At 34.7% G+C, this 24983-nt stretch overlaps 1 protein-coding gene across 1 annotated transcript; it reads right to left on the bottom strand.

Annotated features, from left to right (window-relative positions):
- Nucleotides 1-1934: 1934 nt before the first annotated feature.
- LOC127858639 (bridging integrator 3-like) lies at nt 1935-24972 on the bottom strand. The gene is made up of 7 exons (XM_052395855.1): nt 24823-24972; nt 18640-18735; nt 10173-10234; nt 8138-8274; nt 4484-4524; nt 4112-4253; nt 1935-2297 (listed from the first exon to the last, which is right to left on the bottom strand). Exons 1-7 carry the CDS (start codon nt 24828-24830, stop codon nt 2013-2015), a joined length of 771 nt encoding a protein of 256 aa, XP_052251815.1. The 5' UTR covers nt 24831-24972; the 3' UTR covers nt 1935-2012.
- Between the last annotated feature and the right edge of the window lie 11 nt (nt 24973-24983).

The raw sequence follows: 24983 nt of genomic DNA, 5'->3' as shown, positions 1-24983 counted from the left end.
TTAATAATATTTTTCCTTATAATTATTATTGTCTAATACTTTTTCTAATACAACAGTTTTGTTTAAGACAATTTATATAATTTGTAAAAAAATGACCAAATCCCTTTAGTATGGGAATTATTTGTAAAAAACGAAACGTGCGATGGATCAGCCTTTATGTGTTAATTGCTTGATTATTTTCAGTTTCATCGTATTCCTAGTATTTAAAAACAGGAAAACGTGATAGGTAAGTCGTCGTGTCGCGAATACGTCAAACTTATTATATATTTCAAAAGTATAATATATCGTGGACGCTCTTTGACGGGAAGCGATCGAAGCACAACAGATGCTGCAATTTGCATAGTTAAAACTTTGAAGGCAACCATTTAAACACGAAACGACATATTGTAACTATAACTTCTTTACGATTTCTAATGGATGACATATTAAGGGTCGTATTGCAGCGAGCCGTCGCGGCCTTGCTAAATTTGCATCATTTTGACATTTTTTTAAGATTGTTATTTAAAAGCCCTTGTTGATGGTGTTACAATCAGCTTTTATAATATTAGTCACGTTCTGGTAAATGTGAGACGAAGCTCTCCGTCTTAACTGGATTTTCGTTTAGAAGAGACTTCCTTTAAACGGAACATTTCTTAAAAAAGTGTCGTCCCTTATTAGCCGCAATCATGCTCATATATTGTAACCAATAGTTGTGCAGGATTAAAGTCACTACATCGACTGAATTTACAAGACAATACACTTTTTTTATGAAATTAGAAATACTTATCGTCGGGTTTGCTTTCTTTTTTGTTTCCATTTATGTATATGGTGGACATTGACAAATTGCCCTTTACAAAAAAAAATCAAGAAAAACCGTATCTTTCGGTTATTCATCAAATAAGGAGCGTATTTCGTTATGCCAAAAATGATGGGTCACACAATATTGCACAGCATTTAAATGCAAAATTTAATATTTTCCGACAAGAACACGAAACATTTCTACGTATAATTTCGCAAAATAATGGGCGTAACATATCGAAGAATGTATAAAACTGTTCACTGACCGCTCTAATGGATTTTCACCGTGTGATTTCCGATGTGTTTTCAATTGCCATCATCTCGCGATGTGCAACAAGCGAACTTTTACATGGCGAAAGCATGCAACAGTTTCTGATATCTTTTAATACTATTTGAGTATTCATTTACGTAGCTAACATACATTTGTTTAATATTGCTCAACAGTTATAATAGTATATATTAATGGTAAACATGCCACGCTAAAACTTAAGTGGGAACAAGCTGTTATGTAACATCTTTATTGTCCTTTTTTACACAGTTACCAATAATACAGTTATTATACGCATCAACAGTAACGAAATATTATAATATATATGTTATTTTCAGCAAATCCCCCTGTAACTATTTTACAAACCCATCCATTCGTTAATGGAATCATGACCCAACTTTTCGAATGACAAGGCTTCCACCGTTGGCATCAGCTTTAACTCTTTTAGTGCTGGAACCGAATTTTGAAGACCTTTGCAAACCGTTTGGATCAAGATGAGACGCCACAGAACGTGGCGTCTCATCAGGATCCAAACTGTTCGCTATTCTGATAGTATTCTTTCAAAACAATCGAAGAAAATGCTTATTTTAGAAATTCAGCAGACGCCATTTTAGCAGACAACAAATTTCCCAGCATGCAAAGGGTTATTGAACGTATCTTGTGTATCTTCCTTATCGGTTCGGTCGCCGATACCTTAGAAACTATTTTGATCATGCAAAGTTAAATATATAAACCTTTACACCAGGTCGTTTTTTTGCCACCTTCACCACCATTTCATTTCTTGACTTATTTATAGAGTTTATACCGCTGTGTAATGGGAACTTATCGTGGCTTTCAGATAAAGGCCCTTATGTTTGTATTGTTTCAGAATAAACAAAACAACGCTTAATAAAAGTTTAAAAATATATATAATTGTTTATATCTGAACAAATATTTAAAAAAAAAGGTTATCTAACAATGGCAACGTTCAGTCATCCTTAGTTATAGACAAGGCTTTCATGTCCGCTAACGTTTGTTTCATTCTGTCTTTGCGCTCATTTTCGCTGCATTTCGAATTGCGGAAAAGTTCCGAGGCAACTGCCGAGTACATTTTGAATGCCTCGGTGTTGTATGTGAGCTGAGATCGAACCAGGGCGCCGAATGAGGGCCGGAAATACTCGGTACGGCCTTCATAGAGCTTCGCGACATCTTGACGCACAGCGTTGTCCTGAGTGTCGAATTCCTTTTGAGCTATATCCAGGGCTTTGCGATTCTGAAACACGCAAGCATGGTTTCCTTTATTTATATGAGTTTTGATGTGGGAAAATGGTGCTAAATTCACGTCGTAAAAATAACCGTTACAGATTAGCATGTGCATATGCGAATCAGGTCAACTGTCCGCCTACACTGGATTTTAGCTCTTTGGCGTTTTACTGTTTGATTGATTAATTTTAGTTTTCGAATAAAGTTAGAGAGAGCATATAACGAGCAGAACATGTGTCCATATATCACGAATGTAACAACAATCCACTTTTGTCTAAATACTCCGTGTATGTAAAAAACACTCTGTTCCAGGGTTTTCCCTTCCTTTTATTTGAACAGGCCAAATAAAAATTTGAACAGGCCAAGCAAGGCACTCCTGCTAGGGGGGTCCGGGGGCATGCCCCCCCCCCGAAAAATCTAGACGCAAAATGGTGCATTTTGGGGGGGTTTGGACAGAAATTTTAGAGATGAAAATTACTTGTTTTTTTTGTGTATCACTTATGGAATTTTTCTAATTTTTTAAAAAATTTGTGAGGGGAGTGCCAAATAATTATACTGTGCATAGTGTGCGATGAATTTTGAATTCAAAAAGAACAAAGCATTCTTTCAAATTAAAAACACACATTAAAAACAAACAAAATCATGCTAATAATTCATGACACATGCAAACAATATAATTAAACAAAAAGTTAACAAAAACAGTCAACTAGAATAAACTGACACAATGCATTATGCTGTGTTCTAAAAATATTTGTTCACACCATTATTTTTTTGATAACAGGAGAATGCGGTATTGTGGCAATTACAACAAAAATAAACATTTATTTCTCATCAAGGGGTCGGGTTTGAACACGTGTATTTGGCTAACACAGCATTGCAAACTTTATTCAACTAAAAGTATTGTTTGAATAATTTCTTTCATGCATTTTCATCGAGATTTTCATCAATACAAACCTTTCTGACGTTTTGAAGGCGCTGTCACACTAAAAAAATCTCTCAGGGTTCGTTTCATTTTGAGAAAACCATGTGGTTACGATTTTTGTAGTTATTTGCGTACTCAAAATAATCAGCCAATGAGAAGCGCCGTTTTGTAGTTATTTGCGTACTCAAAATAATCAGCCAATGAGAAGCGCCGTTATAAATTATACTTGTTCGGTAAAACGTACACACGGAAGTATAAAGAACATAAACAAAACGATGTTAAATCGATGTTTTCGCTTGTTTAATTTCGTCTTTTCTTAACTTTAACAATTACATCGATCAAAGTTGCAAAACCTCTCATTATTTTTTTTTGTTACCAGCATTTGAACCGGCCAGAAAATCGATTGAACCGGTCAATTTGGCCGGCGGCCGGTTCTTAGGGAAAACTCTGCTGTTCATGACCAAATTTGATTTTTGACTTATAAGTTTGACCTTGACATTGGAGATGAGCCGGGGAACAAATGCTCCCCTCTGTCTCCTCGTGGTAGTCATTTGTTATTACAGTTATAATAGATCAGCCTGATTATAGTACAGACACGCTCTTTTATGACCTGATTTGAACTTTGAACTCCCAGAGTTACTTGAACATGTGACCAGCCGTCGTGTGATGGATTGCACTTGTCCCTGGTTATTTTAAAATCCACCAAAACGTGCAAAACCGTACCAATCAGAGATGATTCTTTCCGCTTTATGGAGTTTTGCGTTGAAAAGAAGTCTCTCTTAAAAGAAAGTCCATACTAGGTGGAAAGGGTCGTCCCTGATAGGTCTAAATTAAGCCCGGTTTTCTCAGAGCGCGACACATGTAAATGACGTATAATAAACGTAGACTTAAATTCAGCTCACTGAGTCAAGTTTGACGATGTTTTGTCCGGTTCTTTCCTTCTCTTGGTATTTGCTGAACTTTGACTTGATCTTATTGTACTCCTGGAGACTCTGGTCGCGCTTCTTTACTGCCGATTGAACTGCCGGGAAAACGGAGCTAAATCTGAAATTGAAACACGCACTTAATTATGTAATGAAACATTTGAGCACACGTTGTTCTCAGAGCTAGGCGAAATCGGGATTTTCTCCTATTTACGTGAGCAACGTACACAGTGGATCTAAATCCATAGGGTGATTAATTGTCATTCAAACTTAAGTGACATGATATTTTACAATCTTTGAATATTCACGATGCATACGTGTATATAACAGATAAAGCTGTATTCTACGTACTTTTTCATTGGATCGACGAACGTTTTCTGAATATTTGAGTTCTGAAACGAAAAACATATTTTGTTTCAAAATCAAATACCGAACAGAGCACCACTAACTAAGATACTCATCTTAACCGAAAGTAGAGTTTGGCAAATACTATTAATTGCTCTATTGTTTACATATCAATCGGCCTCATTATTATAGAGCTATAAATTTATTTTTAAGTTTCGTCTAATAGATTAGACAAAAAACATTATAATAAAACATTTCATAAAGTGCCCTATTGCAATGCAAAGTGGAAACGCTCAGGGTCGGATTAAGCATTAGAAAAACAAGGCTGCAGCCTTGGGCCCCCAAAAGCAGGCCCGTTTTCGAATCCACGATATTTCTTTATTACGCCATTTAACGACTCTATCGGCATTGCAGTAGAAATTTTCTGTGTGATGTTACCAGTTTCCCGATGTATATCCAATTGTAACCGTTTAGTTTGATTAACTATGCTATTAATTTTCTTTCTGTGTTGTATATCCATTCAGAACTATTACTATAAGTTTCTCTGTTAATTATACGACTTGCCCGTATGGTAATGACAACATCTGGACCGTTTAGTTCGCTTTGATCTACTATTACCAGTGGGGGCCTCTTACAATATGTAGCCCAACATTGCTTCTTTGTGTTATCAGGCGTCTGTTGTATACCAAATAGTATGGGATCCAATCATTGGCCTCATTTTGTTGTGAACAACGTGTCACGGTTTCCAAGCTCAATTTACCCTATGTTTATAACCTTTACAATTTTGTGCATGCACCTCGATAAAGGTACGAACAGATTACAAGCTATAGGATATTTCACTGACTTATCAGATTACTGACACAAGCCACAAGGATATCTCACAATTCCAGTTAATAAATGTCAAGGTGAGAGATCATTTTCAACATTATCATGCACGAAAAACTATCTGAGGAACACTTTGAGTCAGGAAGAGTTGACAACATTGGGGCTACTGTGCATTGACTGTAAAGTCTACCGAGAACAAGACTTCACTCAGCTGACTTTTACCAGCTTGAGTGTCGGAGAAGAGACTCTTAGGCTGGAATCTGTTACATGTAACATGTATGTTAAGTTCAGTTAATAAAATAGTTATACATTGTTTAACTTCTTTTGTTTTATATATAATGTAATTGTCAACTGTGTACAAATGCAAATTTTGGGCCCCAAAACAGCTTTTACCGGCCCAGGAAACGCTACTGTGCGAACAAACGACACCAACACTGATGCAATCTTTGGTGCTCATTCAAAGACGGATTACACGATTCAGTGCTGTAAATATATGCCTTAGACTATTTAAATCTTTATTTTTCGATACTTATTCACACACATAACAATATCCAAGTGCACGTACATGCACATTATATCGTTTTGGTAGTTAAACTATAATTCATTTTCTACATTGTGTCGTACTTCTTATTTTAAGCAGGTACTATTTTTTTCGTTTTGCATTAAAAAGAGAAAAGAGATTTACAGCATGCATACACATCATATCGCATTGCATTACTACTTCGATGTTGATGGCGTACTTTATATGGTTGTATCACTACTTCAATGTTGATGGCATACTTTTATCTGGCTGTATTACAACTTATATGTTGATGGTTTACTTTTATCTGGCTGTATTACTTATTCAATGTTGATGGCATACTTTTATCTGGTTGCATTTCTACTTTAATGTTGATGGCGTACTTTTATCTGGTAATATTACTATGTCGATGTTGATGGCGTACTTTTATCTAGTTGTATTTATACTTCAATGTTGATGGCGTACTTTATCTGGTTGTATTACTAGTTAAATGTTGATGGCGTTCTTTTATCTAGTAATATTACAATGTCAATGTTGATGGCGTACTTTTATCTGGTTGTATTACTACTTTAATGTTGATGGCGTACTTTATTTAGTTGTATTAATACTTCAATGTTGATGGCGTACTTTTATCTGGTCGTATTATTAACGTAGATTGTGCATTATTATAGAATTGTATTTCTACTTTAATGTTGATGGTGCTGTTCAACATTTTATTTATGCTGTTTATTTAACATAAACTTGTCATTTAAAGCTTGTATAAATTTAGGATGAACGGTTTGCACACTTTGTTGCATTTTGCAAAAATTAAGGCAAGCGTATGCTTATCTTGTTAAAACATGCTTCAGAATATTTAAGAAATCAGGGATAGCCCATAATGCATCTATGTGTCACACAAATGATGAATAACTCTTGAAATTGTTGTATTCTGTGACGCTTAGTCGGACAACCAGGTACAATTCAAATGACATGTTCAAAAGAAAACGCATAAGGGCAACGGAATACAATTGAGAATCGATATGTGAAAGCGGGGCTTCATGAATGTGCATAAAATGTCGTCTCAGAATAGCTTTGGCAGTCCTCGCAGGCTAATAAGGGACGACGCGTTCCGCTTTCATTGAATTTTAAATGTTTAAATGAAGTACTTTATAAACGAAAATACACTCTAAGCAGAAAGTTTTGTTGCTGAATTGCCTGAGCAGACTGAAAATGGTGAGCTGGGAAGACACTTTACACAAATGCATCAAGCCCCGTTTTCCCCAGATCGAGACTAATGTATTTATTTCGGTACTTTTTATACAGATTTTCAACTCTGGGTTAACTAGTCCCAAGCGATGAGGTAAGGGCATTGTATGCCACTTTTAAGATATCATTGATCAATTTTATAAATTATACGATGATAAAACAGATTGGTTTTGTTGCAAATTATATATATGATAGATAATGCTCAATATTGGGTAATTTTAACATGGCTGTGCTCGTTTTCAAGAAATCCTCCACTTCGTCAATATTATTGTGAAATACTGTAAACACATTCATATTTCTATGCGTGAAAATTTGTGTTAAAAGAAAGCCATTTTAATGGAAAACGTAAATTCGTGGATTGCTGATTTTGACAAAACTGGAATTTGCATTGGCCATTTTCCGATGTGTTTGAGTAAAATTTGTAGATTTGTCATCCCACAAAATCAACACAAATTAACGTCCCGCGGATGCAAATGATTTTACAGTAGTGGAGTTTTTTCATCAATATACTACTTCAGCTAACATTGCAAAACGGCCTTTCAAAGACGATTAAGGTAACTGTGTAAAATTCATGTTCTAAGTATTGAATGCGGAAATGTCCAAATGCATGCCACAATTTGGCAGCCAAAAACCTTATGTTTGTTTTAAGATTTTAGTGGTTACAAACCATTTACTGTGGATGCAATTAAAAACCTTATGCTCATTTGGGATTTTAGTGATTACATACCATTAAGTGGTTACAAACCATCTAGCGGTTACACACCTTTTACTAGTTACATACCATTTAGTGATTACATACCATTAAGTGGTTACATACATGTACCATTAAGTGGTTACAAACTATCTAGTGGTTTCACGCCTTTTACTTGTTACATACCATTTAGTGATTACATGCCATTTAGTGGTACCATTAAGTGGTTACATACAATCTAGTGGTTACATACATTTTAGTGGTTACATACCTTTTATTAGTTACACACCATTAAGTGATTACATACCATTAAGTGGTTACATACCACTAAGTGGTTACATACCATTAAGTGGTTACATACCATTTAACGGTTACATACCATGTCCTGTCGATGTCTCTGTAACTCTTCCAGTTGAGATTCCCAGGTCACCATGTCGGCCTGAAAGCTCTCGTCACACTGGCACAGCCCACTGCCCATCAGACCCTGTACAATCTTCTGTTCAGCCTTACCAAGGGCTGCAATGATTTTAAATCAAATTTTAAATCACGTTTGTAAGTATGTTTTATGATAACACAATCTTTGAAGTTTATACTGCTACAAAATTTCTAAGCATGTCACCGTGATAATTGGTATTTTGTCCGCGCAGCAACCGGAGGGTGTAGTTGAGGTCATGGGTTTCAAAACTCCTAGTATGATCTTTTGCCAAGATTTACCAAGCGATACAACTTTTAAGTATTTCAAATTGTGAGCATATATCTTCCAAGAAACAATACAGATTTAATTCAAACTAATTTGCAAACTAAATCGGTCCTGCCTTAACAGGCGGTGAAAAGGTTCAGATTTTCATTACGAAATCATAGTTAGTTCATTAAGAGCTTTGAATCAGTAAATCACACTGGCTAAAGGTCACATTTTAAGGTAAAATATTTGAACCTCAGGTTCATTTCTACTTTTCATAACCTTCATCTCCTTCAAAGGACTTTCATGACACTTAGCTGAATTTTAATGAAACCATGCGCAGTTGACGGTCAGATCAATTCATGCCCAATGTCCCATTTGAAGGTTGAATCTTGAAGGCTGTATTTTCATGATGGATATTTAGCTCCTTTGTTATAAAATGATGTTGATGAAAATTGCCTCATAGGTTTAGCAGATGGAATGAGGCTTTCAGCCACAGAGGGATAATATAAGAAAGGTAAACGGTCAATAATAAGAAGGTCACAATGTAAATGTCACAAAAATTAAAAAGTCAATGGAAGGTAACAAGGTCAATTTCACAAATGTGACAAGGTCAATTTCTAGAAGGTAACAAGGTCTTTGTCACCAAGGTCAATAGGTCAATGTCAACATCCGCACAGAGATTTGACTGAAATCAGCATAGCTTGATCATATTCCTGCCTTAATAACCTGGTGAACCACGTTATGATACCTGAGCCACGTGGTACAATAATTTTACCGTTGTTATTTTTACTCTTTTTTTTCAATTTAGGTAATTTATTTTTTATTATTAACCTTAACTTATATACTATTGCCAAAATGTTCTTTTCATAATATAATACTTTAACAAAAAAAAATCCTACCAAATCTGGTACGATATTCTTTTGATGGCAGAGATTGTATGTGAGAGCAAGGAACGACAACTCTGCGTGGAGATTAGGTGAATGTAGGAAGGTCAAAAGGATCACTTTTGGCATATAGCTATCCTTCAATACCTCTTAACATAATTACCGCTGTACATTGGCATTTTTCATCAATTTTAAAGAGAATCATATGATGTCAGTTTTGATAAGAAATGTGTTGTTTGTAACAAGGGCTCCCCTAGGTTAAACATTTTCTGTAGAGAAATGAAACTTTTCATGTATATTTTATGGGAAATTATGACGAACAAGAGATGTGTTTGTCAGCAACACAATGCCCCCTAATGCTCCGCTTTTTTGTTGTTGACCTTTGACCTTGAAGGATGACCTTGGCCTTTTACCACTCAAAATGTGCAGCTCCATGAGATACACATGCATGCCAAATATCAATTTGCTATGTTCAATATTTCAAAAGTTATTGCAAAACTTTAATGTAAGGTTAAAGTTTTGGTGACAGAATGACGGAATGACAGACAGACAGGCCAAAAACAATATATCCCCGATCATTCGATCTGGGGGCATAAAAACAGATTGATAAATGAGTAAATATTATAAGCCAAAATCCCGAGTGGCATATTGAAAATTGCATTAATGATTTCATGTATAGACATTGTTTCTTTTAACAAATTCAAAATGTCCACAAAAATGGCATTTACTAGAAGCTGCGTCAATTTCAAAAAAATTTTGAAGGCAATCTGGAAGACCAATATGTCAAATTATAAGGATGTGTTTTCATACAAAACTTGACAGCTGAAAAATATATGAAAATTCAATACCAGTATTAGCCTCAGTGAATCGTCTGCCGTCTTTGTACAATTTCTTCGACGCCTCTTCTAATCTGTAACACAAATTTATAAACCTAAACTATTTTATTTGAACAATGATTAAAAGAGATGGTAATAATATGTTAAAATGGTTAAATTAAAAAAAAAACAATCAGTAGTTTTAGAAGATTCTAATATTTAATGAAAATTTATGTTCCTTTTTTTTTATTTGTGTACTTAAAATTTTTTATGAAGCATACGATCAGACAAAGAAAAAGCTGTCAAAGAATTTGTAAAATACGAAATAATTATTTTCTTTAAAAGGGGCCTTTTCACAGATTGATGTTTTGAAGTTTGTCATTAAATGCTTTATATTGATAAATGTAAACATGGGATCTAAAAAGCTCCAGTAAAAGATTTAGGAATAATATTAAACAAGAGCTGTCAGAAGACAGCGCACTTGACTATTCGAGTGCTTGACCGTATAACGTAAGCCATCATGGGAAAATTGTTCATATTCAATAAGGTCAAGGTAATAAAGTCATAATATAAACCTGAACTCAGAATCGTCTATAAAGTACAACTTCTTTAAAACATAAGCGATCAATATGTTTCAATTATGGTCCTCTTCCACTTAGAATATCATATTATGATATACATTAAACAAAGTAATAAGATTTTAGTTTTATAGCAAAAGCTTGGGTGGGATGGTCCTTCAAAAATGAAATATATAAATATTTGTGTTTTTTTTACCACGTTTAAAAAAAAATCTTTTTTGGGGGGAGGGGGGGGTTGGAGAGGGGGGTATAATGTGGAGGGGTTGGTCATTTATTAGATTATCTTTCAACAAGGGACACAATTGTCACAAAACCAGGTTTACAATATGAAAAAAAAAAGTCTGATAAAGGGATACAACTCAAACTGAACTGATTGTTCATAGTTAGATATCGACGAAATTCTTTCACGCTACACACCGTCCAATGATGGTGAAAAAATGTGACAAATGATTTTAAAATCTCACAACAATGAACGACAAAGTTATGGCCTGGACATGCTGCTCCGCCCGCCAGCCGGCCCGCCCGCCGACATTCGCCAATCTGATAACCAGTTTTTTCTTTCAGAAAACCAGGTTAAAAATAAGAAAAAAAAGGAAAAAATTTTTTTTTACTAATTTTTTTTTTTTTTGGGGGGGGGGGGGGGGGGGGGGGGGGGGGGGGGGGTTCTGGGGTGGGGCGTGCGGGATGCATGGTTTGGGTGGAGTCCATTGTGGTATGTCAGGTAAGTGTTGTTTTGTCAAAGTATGAATAAAATCTTATCATAAATAAAGAAGTTATGGCAATTTAAGCAAAATTTATTAATTTGACCTTGAGAGTCAAGGTCATTCAAAGGTCAAGGTCAAAGTCAACTTGCCAGGTACAGTACCCTCATAATAATACAAAAAGCATTTGAAGTTTGAAAGCAGTAGCCTTGATACTTAAATTAGAAGTAAAGTGGATCTTAACACAAAATTAAACAAAATATTCAAAGTGACTAGTAAAAAAAGGGCCATAATTCCCTTAAAATGCCAACAAGAGTTATGCAACGTATCCTGTACAGTCCCTTTATGATAGTTAGCGAGTGTTCCAAGCCTGAAAGCAATTATAGCTATGAAACTTTAGGAGTAAAATGGACCAATACACAAAACTTAACCAAAGGTTCAATTATCTAAGTATAAAAGGGACCATAATTCTGTCAAAATGCCAGTCAGAGTAACATAACTTTGCCTGCAAAGTCCCCTTATTATAGTTAGTAAGCGTTGCAAGTATGAAAGCAATAGCTTTGATACTTTAGGAAAAAAGTGGACCTAAACACAAAACTAAACACAATTTTCATTTTTTTAAGTGAAAAAAAGGGTCATAATTCTTACAAAATACTTGATACAGTTGTCTGCTCTTGTTTATAGATTGGGGTCATGCTGGTAAAGAAGTATGCAAAATATGAAAGCAATATGTCAAGGGACATAGGAAATATTTGAGGTGGTACGCAAACTTTAACATTCCAATGCTAACGGTAATGCCGAAGCCGGGGTGAGTTAAGGATAGCTCCACTATATATAGTCGAGCTAAAAAAAGAAAAAAAAATATTTGAGGTGGTACGCAAACTTTAACATAGATTTATCAATAATTTAAGTGAACAAAGGGCCATCATTCTTACAAAAGGATTGAAACAGTTGTCTGCTCTTGTTTATAGATTTGGGGTCATGTTGGTTAAGAAGTATGCAAAATATAAAAGCAATATGTCAAGGGATATAGGAAATATTTGAGGTGGTACGCAAACTTTAACATTCCAACGCTAATTGTAATGCCGACGCTGGGGTGGGTAGGATAGCTTCACTATATATAGTCAAGCTAAAAAAAGAAAAAAAAGTATACCTTAACAGTGCTCCAAGAACTGACCCCTGGAGTCTAGAGTAAAAGTCTACTACAAAGACCTATCGACCATCCGTGCTCACACAATGAAGGTTGTATTTTATACTTTATATAACCAATCCTCGTAGTTTCACAAAATATAACGACAACAACAGAACTCTCCAAATTATTAAATCGCATCTGAAACATTTTTTTTCAATTTTGTCAATTAACGTGAAAAGGCCCCTTTAAGGGTGTTGAAAGGTAACTCTGTCAATGAAAAAAAAATTTAAATTAAAAATATGCTTTCTTTATTCTAGTTAAATATTAACAAATTTCCTACCTTTGTCAAATGAGTACAGCTTTTAAGTATAAACAAGAGCTGTCACCATAGGATGACTTATGCCCCCTATAAACGCTTGATAGAAGTTATGAGCTTTTTTCGAAACCTAAACGCAGATTTCGAAACCTAAAAGCGGACCCTTAGTTCAAGGTCAAGGTCACAGGGGTCAAAATTTGTGTGCGTATGGAAAGGCCTTGTCCATATACACATGCATACCAAATATGAAGGTTATATCTCAAGGGACATAGAAGTTATAAGCATTTTTTTAAACCTAAAAGCAGATTTCGAAACCTAAACGCGGACCCTTAGTTCAAGGTCAAGGTCACAGGGGTACATTTTTTTGTGCCTATGGAAAGGCCTTGTCCATATACACATGCATACCAAATATGATGGTTATATCTCAAGGGACATAGAAGTTATGAGCATTTTTCGAAACCTAAATGCAGATTTCGAAACCTAAACGCGGACCCTAAGTTCAAGGTCAAGGTCACAGGGGTAAAAATTTGTGTGCGTATGGAAAGGTCTTGTCTATAAACACATGCATACCAAATATGAAGGTTATATCTCAAGGGACATAGAAGTTATGAGAATTTTTTGAAACCTAAACGCAGATTTCGAAACCTAAACGCGGACCCTAAGTTCAAGGTCAAGGTCACAGGGGTAAAATTTTTTGTGCGTATGGAAAGGCCTTGTCCATATACACATGCATACCAAATATGAAGGTTATATCTCAAGGGACATAGAAGTAATATGAGCATTTTTAGAAACCTAAAAGCAAAGTGTGACGGAAAGACGGACAGACGGACAGACAGAAGGACAGTCCGATCACTATATGCCCCCTTTTCTTCGAAAGGGGGCATACAAATGGTGGCATTTTATTTCGTATGGATGAAATTTACATTGACATAATGTTCATCCTCAAGGATGACATTGTATTACAAACTTATTCAAACTTATATTTTAATTCAATTTTAAAACTTTTTTTGCAAGTTTGACATTATTTTTCCATAACTTCATTATAACAATATTGGTAATTACAATAAAGACTGTATTAGGTATAAACAAGAGCACAGAATAACAGGTGCCACGCTCGGCTGCGGGTGCATGTTTTAAGAAATGAAAGCTAGCCGTCAGATTTTTTTTTTTTAGAGGTCACAGTTACCTTGACCTTTGACCTAGTGACCCAAATATGGGTGTGACGTGTAGAACTCATCAACGTGCAGCTACATATGAAGTTTCAAAGTTTAGGTGGAAGCACTTTGATTTTAGAGCCAATGTTCAAAACCTTGACAAAATGTTAAGGTTTAAGCACGACGCGGAGGGCAGACACGACGAGCTTGCTATGACAATATCTCGGGTTTTCTCCGAAAACAGCCGAGCTAAAAATAACAAGATTATGTTTCTTTATCATTTTAAATGCTTCTTTAAAGCCCCATTACTACTCAAAATCAACGAAAATTTCGTACAATATTTCGTAAAATAAAGTTAAACAATTAAAAATCAGTGTTCCTAATGTCTATTGCTAAAATTTCAACGCCAGATGTGGTCTGGTAAAATAGATGTTTGTAGATACAAAATGCTCATTTTTATAATTGTTTTGCATATTTAATTCCATTTTTATTTCCCGCAACTATATCTTTTCATACGAGTCGATACGACACATGAACACTAACATGGTATCATTTTAGTCTTCGTGTGTCGTATGAATAGATATATTCGCGGGAAATTAAAATGCAATTAATTGTGTCACAAATAAATAAAAACGAGCATTTTGTATCTACAAAAATCTATGAAATAATAGCACATCTAGCGTTGAAATTGTGGCTATTGCTATAAGGAACATTGATTGTATAGGTGTTAACTTTATTTTAAGAAGTAGTTAACAAATTTTTTGTTGATTTTGAGCATTATACAGGCTTTAAACAAAACACATGCAACTATTTTAAGATCATTTTAAATATCTTATGAATCAAGTTTCTCTGCTTGTTAAACTGTAATAGAACTTAATAGAAGTTAAATGTTGTACAACACATTACCTAGTCTCCAATTCCATTAACTTGTACATAACCATGGCAACTATAACTTTTTGCTTGCCTGGTATTATGGTTAAAGAGGTGCCAGACTACCAAGCCTTTTGGCGTTAAATGTTACAGGAAGTCAGATTTCATTTTCTCACTTAGAACATCTTGTGAAATGTGACATTTAGTAAAAGGCAAAAAGGCGTTTTTGATTACGATAAAATTGCAAGTACATGACTAACACTAAACAGGTAACTCCCAGTCTGTTCAGGTTTTATGCTGTTTGCTGCTCATCAGTAACTAATTACGGTTGGAAATGGAGCCTTTACAACTTGAATCTAGTAAGAAAGGTATTTAATTATATGTTACTTTCTAAAGGACTAAAAATAGGTCAAAATGCTTATCTAAGTGGTAAAGGGTTAAATATTGACTGGTGAGAAATTCTTTTTTTTTTCAACAGTGAAACTCTTATTACAATTGCTTAGGTGTTTAACCCTTTGCATGCTGGGAAATTTTTCCTCTGCTAAAATGTTGTCTGCTGAATTTTTTTAATTAGCATTTTCTTCGATTTTTTTCAAAGAATTCTATCAGAATAGCAAACAGTTTGGATCATGATGAGACACCATGTTCTTCGGCGTCTCATCTGGATCCAAACTGTTTGCAAAGGCCTTCAAAATTCGGTTCCAGCACTGAAAGAGTTGAAATTCAAAAATAATGATAATAAACCAGCTAAATGAAGGTGGCAAAGGCTTGCTGGATATGATGTCATTGAAACAGGGAGTTCCCAGTATTGTGTCGTATCTTGTACAAATATTAACCCTTTGCATGCTGGGAAATTTGTCGTCTGCTAAAATGCCATTTGTTGAATTTCTAAAATTAGCATTTTCTTCGATTTTTTCAAAGAATACTATCAGAATAGCAAACAGTTTGGATCCTGATGAGACGCCACATTCTGTGGCGTCTCATCTGGATCCAATCTGTTTGCAAAGGCCTTAAAAATTCCGTTCCAGCACTAAAAGAGTTAAATAAAAGAAATGAAAAGGCAAACATGTACTTTCTGATTTAATAAAACTGCCATACTGCAATGATATATAACTGTGTGAATCACACTTCACTACTTAGGTTGCACAACACCAATACAGTATACAACACTACACCCAGGTTACATCCCTTCCCAAAGAGGGTTCTCAACATCTTTCCAAACACACCAAGAACAGGTTCTTTCTAGGAAACTTGGTGTTTCTATGAGCCCAACGCTTTCCAAGTAATTCAGCTTAAATAATTAGGTTTACACTAAGAATGTTTGAGATCATGAGGCATACTTTTACAGGGCTAATTTTAAAGGGATCTTTTCACGGTTTGGTAAATTGACAAAATTGAAAAAAGTTGTTTCAGATTCGCAAATTTTCGGTTTAGTTATGATATTTGTGAGGAAACAGTATAATTTACTGAACATTTGCCATGGTCTTATATAGCCATTATATGCATCTTTTGACGATTTAAAAAACTAAAAATTATAAAGCGTTGCAACGCGAAATGATTGAATAAATTGGAGAGTTTTGATGTTGTCGTTTTCATTTGTGAAACTACGAAGATTGCTGATATAACGTATAAAATACGCATTTTATGTATGCATGGCAGGATAGCTCAGTTGGCTAATGCGTTTTTACTTCAGGATTCCGGGGGTTACTGGTTCGAGCCCTGCTGTGGGCTACTTTTTTTCCTTTTTTAAATTTTATTTTTGATTTTTTACTGGAGCTTTTAAATTTTAATGTTTACATTTATCAATATAAAGCATTTAATGACAAACTTCAAAACATGCCAAAATCTGTGAAAAGGCCCCTTTAAGTCTTGGTGAAATACCATCATTGCCTTGGAAGAAAGAGTGTCTATGGGAACATCAGAATAATAAGCAAGACTCAGCCTTAAAATGAACAATACTTATCAATTTCTAAGTAGGATTTGTCATAAAAGTAACTGCAAATTCCACAGGGCACAGACACCATAACATCAGATGATTTAAACTTCACCCCTTTGCTTTATAGCAGGTGGACTATTATGATTAGCTTATAATGGATATATTAATAACCATGATGTTATAGAAATTCTAGAATGAAAAAGGGGCATAACTTTTGTAATTTTTAAAAGGTCCAATAAAAATTGCAGATGTACACCTTCATAACATAAAGACTAATGCCTGCAATATACAAAGTTGTATTTAAAATGTAGCAGAACACTTTTTGATACCGGATATTATAACATTAGTAACTAGAAATGGCGCGGCAGAGGCCGACGCGTATCCCCACGCCGAATGTTTGACCTAGGTGTGCCCCAGGGTTGGTAATGGGGCCATGCATAGCTGAGATTGACCGTATTGTCATAAGAGAAGTTCATCATCAATTAGAAGTGAATTGGTGTAGAAATGAAGAAGTTATAGTAAAAGGCAATTTTGGGTGGGTGTGACATATGTGGGCAGGGCGCCCCAGGGTTGGTAATGGGGCCATGCATAGTTGAGATTGACCGTATTGTCATAAGAGAGGTTCAGTATCAATTTGAAGTGAATCGGTGTAGAAATGAAGAAATTATAGTAAAAGGCAATTTTGGGTGGGTGTGGTCTATGTGGGCGGGGCGCCCCAGGGTTGGTAATGGGGCCATGCATAGTTGAGATTGACTGTATTGTCATAAGAGAAGTTCAATATCAATTTGAAGTGAATCGGTGTAGAAATGAAGAAATTATAGTAAAGGCAATTTTGGGTGGGTGTGGTCTATGTGGGCGGGGCCCCAGGGTTGGTTATGGGGCCATGCATAGTTGAGATTGACCCTAATGTCATAAGAGAAGTTCAGTATCAATTTGAAGTGAATCCGTGTAGAAATGAAAAAATTATAGTAAATGGAATTTTTTGGTGGGTGTGGCCTATGTGGGCGGGCGCCCCAGGGTTGGGATTGGGGCCATGCATAGTTGAGATTGACCCTAATGTCATAACAAAAGTTCAGTATCAATTTGAAGTGAATCCGTGTAGAAATGAAAAAATTATAGTAAATGGACATTTTTGGTGGGTGTGGCCTATGTGGGCGGGGCGCCCCAGGGTTGGGAATGGGGCCATGCATGGTTGAGATTGACCGTATTGTCATAGGTGAGGTCCAGTATCAATTTGAAGTGAATCGGTGTAGAAATAAAGAAGTAAATGTAAAATAACCTAAAAAAATGAGTGATAATTTCTGACGCGGCCCCACCCCAACCCCTATAACTTTTGACCCAGGGGTCAGATCAAAATTCCAAATAGTGCAGGGTCGCACATATGCTCATAGCTACCATGTGTGTAAATTTCAAGGTTCTAGTGCTTTTAGTGTAGGAGGAGATAGTGGCCAGGACGGACGGACAGACGGACGGACGGACGGACGGACGGACGGACGGCGGAGATCACCACAATATCCCCACCTTTTTTTCAAAAAGCGTGGGGATAACAATGTTAGTAACTGACTGCATGGGATATACACCCTCAGTAATACAAGGGCGAGGCTCGAGTATGGTATTAAATTACTGAGGGTGTATATCCCATACACCGTCAGTTACTAACGGTGTAACGATTATATCTCAACCAACTACTTGATTACTAATCGAGTATTATGGAAATTACTCGGGTTGTATGGAAAAAACTCCATGGGAACTTGACAGCTGTAAGCCAACCAGATTAGGTCATTTTTGTAGGAGGTGAGATATAAATACATACTCTTCTAATTTTTTGACATCCCTTTCAAGTTCTCTCTCTGCATGACGAGACACACCGAGACTCTTCTTTGACCCAGTGTGGCGACTAAATGGATTCCTACAAACATTCCATGCTCTGTGAAAATGGGGTTTAATTCATGTGTGGAAAGTGTTGTCTCAGATTAGCCTGTACAGTCCACACAGGCTAATCAGGGAAAACACTTTTTGCCTCAACTTGATTTTGCTAAGAAAATACTTTCTTTAAACGAAAAATATGATAAAAGCGAAAATTGTCGTCCTTGATCAGCCTGTGCAGACTAATCATGGACAACACTTTACGCTCATGCATTTAACCCCCTTTTTCACAGAGCACAACTCCAATATTATATTCACACAAAACAATACTACACCAAAAGAAAAAAAAATTGAAGTTATATTTTGTTATTTATTAGAATGTCAGCCAAAAATGTTCTTTTGAGTTGTACATGTGTGCATTAAAAATATATATTTGAACCATGCACACAATTTAATATTTTCCCTACAAAATAACAGCATTATATGGTGCATTACTTTTTTATAAGCAATTGCTCAGCCTCATAGATTAGAACATGAATCAGATGTTTAAGAGACTTGTTCACAGTTTGACAAAAAAGTATTTTCCTACAAAATTGAAAAAGGATGGGTGGTATGTGCAGGGCATGTGAACTCTTTACAACTTTAAGATTTTTTTCAACAAGAACATAAAGAAACTGTATAACATAAAAAACCCATAGTGGATGTGTGTTAAATTGCTTTTATATTAATTTGTAAAAGCCAGTACACGCCGGGTATGCGGATACTTTGATAGCAGATGGCACTTCAATACCAGATAACAACAAAAGCCACGCACGAGAGTTGAGTTCTTCAGCTTTTTTGCATTTATGTTCTGTTAATTTGGTTTTCAGACACGTAACATTGTTTGGTCGATTAATGGTATAGTACTTCGTATTGCGGAGCAAGAAAGTCGTGAAAAAAAAGTGGATTAAAAAAAATAGATAAAATTTCATCGATAATCGTCATGAATTGAATGATCAGTATGTATTTCAACAAAATAAAAACACTTGGAAATAAATCAAGAACGTGCCAACTTATCGAAATAAAAGATCAATATGTCCATTAATGTAACAACATGTTAAATTTTAGTTGAATAACGTATTTGAGGAAATTCAAATGTTTTAAGAGTCGGATGCCAAATTGTCATGGACACTTCTTTTACCGATCATCTCAAAGACAATGGCACTTCGATTCCAGATAACTCGACACTTTTTACCAGATATAACACACTCTATTTAATGAATCAGAAATGCAGAATTCGCTGTGGAATACTGCTATAGTAAGCAGGCAATAAATAAAAATGTATGTACGGAAGTAAAATAAAAACGAATTACCGAAACATGTTCTTATACTTTTGGAGTATGATAATAAAAGGGAAGTGTAAAGCTTAATATAAAGGGAGTTTTCCAATCTCTTTTAAATTTTGTGGCTACGCATTAGTATCGTCTTCATGATGCGATTCTAATGAGCACCAATGACAAAGGATTTTATGAGGTGTATTGGCCGCTTTAAGACCCTTGCTCCCCTTATTTAGAGTCCTGCTATAAGTTAAATTGAACACAGTCGTGTTGATCTACATGATCAGTTGTATTTTCAATTCTCTTAATCTCAATTTACCACTTAAAAACAAGTTTATTATTTAGACAATTATTTTCGGTCGTTACTTGAAATACATTACTTCAGAAATAAGCATTTGAGTCTTATTTAAAATTTGCACGTATAATATTAATTATATAAATTAATAGTAATAAGATTTATGAAAACGAGCAACGCCATTGTTTATATTTTACATATGTATGTAATTACGTTATGAACAGATTCCAATGCGTCGGGCTTGACAATGCAATTGATTCAAACTTCAAAATGTTTGGTAAGAAAAGCCATAATAAACATGAATGCATTTCAGGTAGAAGATAAAACTCGGTTATCAGAGTGCCCAATTTGTTGAAAGTCTCTGTTATCTGAAGTGTCCTATATCGGGAATCAAAGTATCCGCAAATTCATGAATACCACCTATTAAAACATGCTCTATCTTCGTTTATATTTCATTGAAAACTATCAAAATTTCAGTATTTGAAGCACATTGATTACCCTACATGTACATGCTGGAATATCAAACAATGTATTGCAATATTTCTAAGTAACATATAGTTTTATTTTGTTGAAATGTTTACTGTTCATCCAGTTTATGCTGTTTTCCGACCAAATTTTCTTTTTTTTTGGGAAAAATCTATCATTCTTTCGTGATATTTTTCTTTGCAATGGAAAATGATACACCATTTATACACTTGACCATGCGCCTTGTCTAAAAAACTAATATTTATGATATAACTTAAAAAAACCTGATGAATTTACCTCTCGCGCGTGATTTTTGTTGTTACTTGGTATCGAAGTGCCATCTGTTATCAAAGTATGCGCATACCCAGTGTGAAGAAACATATGCAATGTGGTCTTCAAAAATCTGTCAGATGGTTGGACTAGTTCTTGTTAAATACAATCAGACCAACAACAAATATATCCATTTTGTCATAAGTCCCAACATAGTTTGTTTAGTGTGGATTTGGCTCGAAATTTCACAATTGAATATGAGAAGATTATAGTGCTTATAATGTCAGGAATTGCAAAAATAAATTGTGTGGAATAATATCCTTTATAAAAGTTTAAGGTAAATACAAATATTTTTATGCAGAAGCAAGTCTACCACCTGATGGATTTTTCTGTGTTCTATGATGTGTCCTGGTGGTATCAGTGCCCATGACATTATCCAAATCAATAAATAATAAAAATAGTAAAAGTAAATTAGGAAATGTAAGTATTATTTTGTTGTCAGATCAAACATAACTCTACAAACGACTGGTATTCACTTTAAATACTTACTGAGGTATTGCATGAACAGAAACTACTGTATATCATTAACATATCAAATCCTCGTTTTACCAATTTCAGTGTTTTTTTGTACTTTTGTGGGTCCATTAGAAATGATTTTTGTCCATAAGAAACCATTTCAGCAAATTAAAGTATGTGTGTTGCAGAAGCAGTTTTTGTGTTTGTTTATATGGATGTGGGTCACTTGCTTGTGTTGCAGCAGCAGTTTTTGTGTTTGTTTATATGGATGTGGGTCACTTGTGTGTTGCAGCAGCAGTTTTTGTGTTTGTTTATATGGATGTGGGTCACTTGCTTGCGTTGCAGCAGCAGTTTTTGTATTTGTTTATATGGATGTGGGTCACTTGTGTGTTGCAGCAGCAGTTTTTGTGTTTGTTTATATGGATATGGGTCACTTGTGTGTTGCAGTAGCAGTCTTTGTGTTTGTTTATATGGATGTGGGTCACTTGTGTGTTGCAGCAGCAGTTTTTGTGTTTGTTTATATGGATGTGGGTCTGCGTCTTATAAGCGCACGTATACGGTACTATTATATAGGCAAGATCATGTTAGCGTGACAAATTTCTGCCATTTGTTTTTGTGTAAATATATTTTATTTCTTTCAAACGCTATTGTTTCTTCCAATTTTATTTTCATTTTGAGGGCATTTTTGAAAGTCTCAATATTTAGAGATTCATGTCTATTTTTAACATTGAATATATATGATTTCATAAGAATGAGTATGTAGTTTATTACCATATTATTTGCACCACCTTTTTGTGTCCCAAAAACTTTGTCAAGCACGTTAAAGGGGCCTTTTCACAGATTTTGGCATTTTTTAACTTATTCATTAAATGCTTTATATCGATAGATGTAAACATTGGATCGTAAAAGCTCCAGTAAAAAATCAAGAATAAAATTAAAAAAAGGAAAAGAACATTGCCCGGACCAGGTTTCGAACCAGTGACCCCTGGAGTCCTGCCAGAGTCCTGAAGTAAAAACGCTTTAGCCTACTGAGCTATTCCGCCGAGTGCACATATATGATGTATTTTATACCTTATATAAGCAATCTTCGTAGTTTCACAAAATTTAACGACAAAAACAGAACTCTCCAAATTATTCAATCGTTTCGCGTTGCAACGCTTTATAATTTTTAGGTTTTAAAATCGTCAAAAGATGCATATAATGGCTATATTAGACCATGGTAAATGTTCAGTATTACTGTTTCCTCACAAATATCATAACTAAAACGAAAATTTGCGAATCTGAAACAACTGTTTTCAATTTTGTCAATTTACCAAAGCGTGAAAAGATCCCTTTAAGGTCAATGTATATATCTTTGCTTGCAAAATAGTTTTCAAGATCTCTCCATATTGGTTGTACAATATTACATTCATACAAAATATGTATTAAACTTTCTTTATAGCTAGCACAGAATGAGCATAGATTAGAAGGTGTTAATTTACATATATACAGGTATGCATTGGTAGGTAATGTACGTTGGAGAATTTTGTATTGAAAGTTGCGTAAGTTATTGTCAATTGTGGCTTTAAATGGTATTTGGTATGTTTTCTTCCAATCTATATTATAGTTATACGAAGTCATTATATTTTCCCATGTTTGCTGCTGTTTAGTTTTATTTTCATCAAAGGTTTGTTGTAGGTTATATAAATATTTGCATGCTTTCTTTGTAATTTGCACTTTTTCAAGTAATGTGTCATGGTTGAAGTTAAAAAAATCTTCTGCAATTAGTTTTTGTTTGTAGCTTTTTGGAATACTTTTGATGAGTGTGTAATATTTGAGGTAATCATTTGTAGGAATATCGTACACATTTTTAAAGGTGTAAAAAGTTGTAAAAGGTTTTAGACCTGAAGTCAAATATGTGTTCTAAGAATTTTATGCCTCTGTTATACTTATACCAATTACTGTAGAAATAATAATGTATGTTGATTATTCTGTGCTATTGTTGAATTGTTCCATAATATTGTTTTATTGATGTGTCCTGCTTTATCATGTGATTTAACTTTGTTCCATGATAAGAGAATATCTCTAAGAAATTCGTTTTTAAAATTGGTGATAATATGTTTTTCTTCTAAAGGACATTCAAACACCAGATTGCCTCCATATTTATTTAATTCTTTCTGGTAAAAGATTTTCCATTGGCCTTTATTATTTGTGTCTGTCAATCTTTTGACCCAGCTAGCCTTATTTGAATGTATAAAAGCATGTATATCTGTTAAATTCAGTCCACCCTGTTCAATAGGTTGAACTAATGTTGTTCTTTTGATTTTTTCAGGTTTTCCATTCCATATAAATTGGAAAATACTTTTAATAATTGTTTGTATTGTGTCATTTTTGGGGGTTGGAAGCATTGATAGATAGTACATTATTTTGGGCAGCGCAAATGTTTTGACAACAGTGACTTTTCCCATTAATGTTAATTTTCTGTGTTCCCATTGTTTTAAGCATATTGTAAATTCTTGTAATTTTGGTTGAATGTTTTTTGCCATATCGAGATTTTCATCGTTTGTGAAATAGAAACCAAGCGTTTTAGCTCCATCAGAGGTCCAGATAAAGTTTTTGTACTCCTTAAATGTAATTAGTGAATGTTTTAGTGAGCCAACACGCATCACTGTTGATTTTTGGGTATTTAGTTTTAAGCCGGATATTTCACTAAAATCGTAGGTAAAACATAAAATGTGTATTTCTCGTGTTTAACTCGCTATATATCCATTAATAACAATGGAAATATACTAAAAGTTATTTTTTTTTGAAAGAGGAATTAATAAGCAACAAGATAACGTATAAACCAATAAAATCGGATGATTAGTTTTTGCATAAATTTGAATTGACTACAGTAAGGGTCAAATACTCGTTTCAACTCCTGTCAATATACGCTCCGTGATTTAAGTATACTTTAGAGTACCTGGGGTGCAAAATATTATAGAGTATCCGAGCCGCCAATTACCAATCGAGCGTTAGTAGTTGTCAATAGGGTAAAGTAAACAATATTTTGTCAATTAAAAATTATCAGTCTATAAGTTGTAATACTTTGTGACTCTAAATGTTGGAATATTAACCATACATATCCATACACAGAACAGTTTATAAGTTAAAATGTTTTATAGGGCTAAAAAAAGACACATTGGTTTTGTGCATAACAGTTTTTTATTGTACATCAATTCAATAATGAACTATTATTAAGGTCGATACCCGCAAGATAAAACGGCAAACAGAGACAAAATGTTCATACCAGCTCATTTTTGTTGCCGAAATCGTGGAACTAAATGTAAAAATCCGTTTTTATGTCTACATGGTGTTGGTTTGTTTACTTCCGCATTGATCAATTAAGACACATTGTTTGTCAAATTTTTAAACCGGTTGGATATTTTTCACTCGCGTTTTTTTCAGCTT

This window comes from Dreissena polymorpha, chromosome 14 (assembly GCF_020536995.1).
Source record: "Dreissena polymorpha isolate Duluth1 chromosome 14, UMN_Dpol_1.0, whole genome shotgun sequence".
In the NCBI taxonomy this organism is placed as follows: Eukaryota; Metazoa; Mollusca; class Bivalvia; order Myida; family Dreissenidae; genus Dreissena; species Dreissena polymorpha.
The sequence above is the reverse complement of the archived record's forward strand: the minus strand, read 5'-3'. Positions and strand labels throughout refer to the sequence as shown.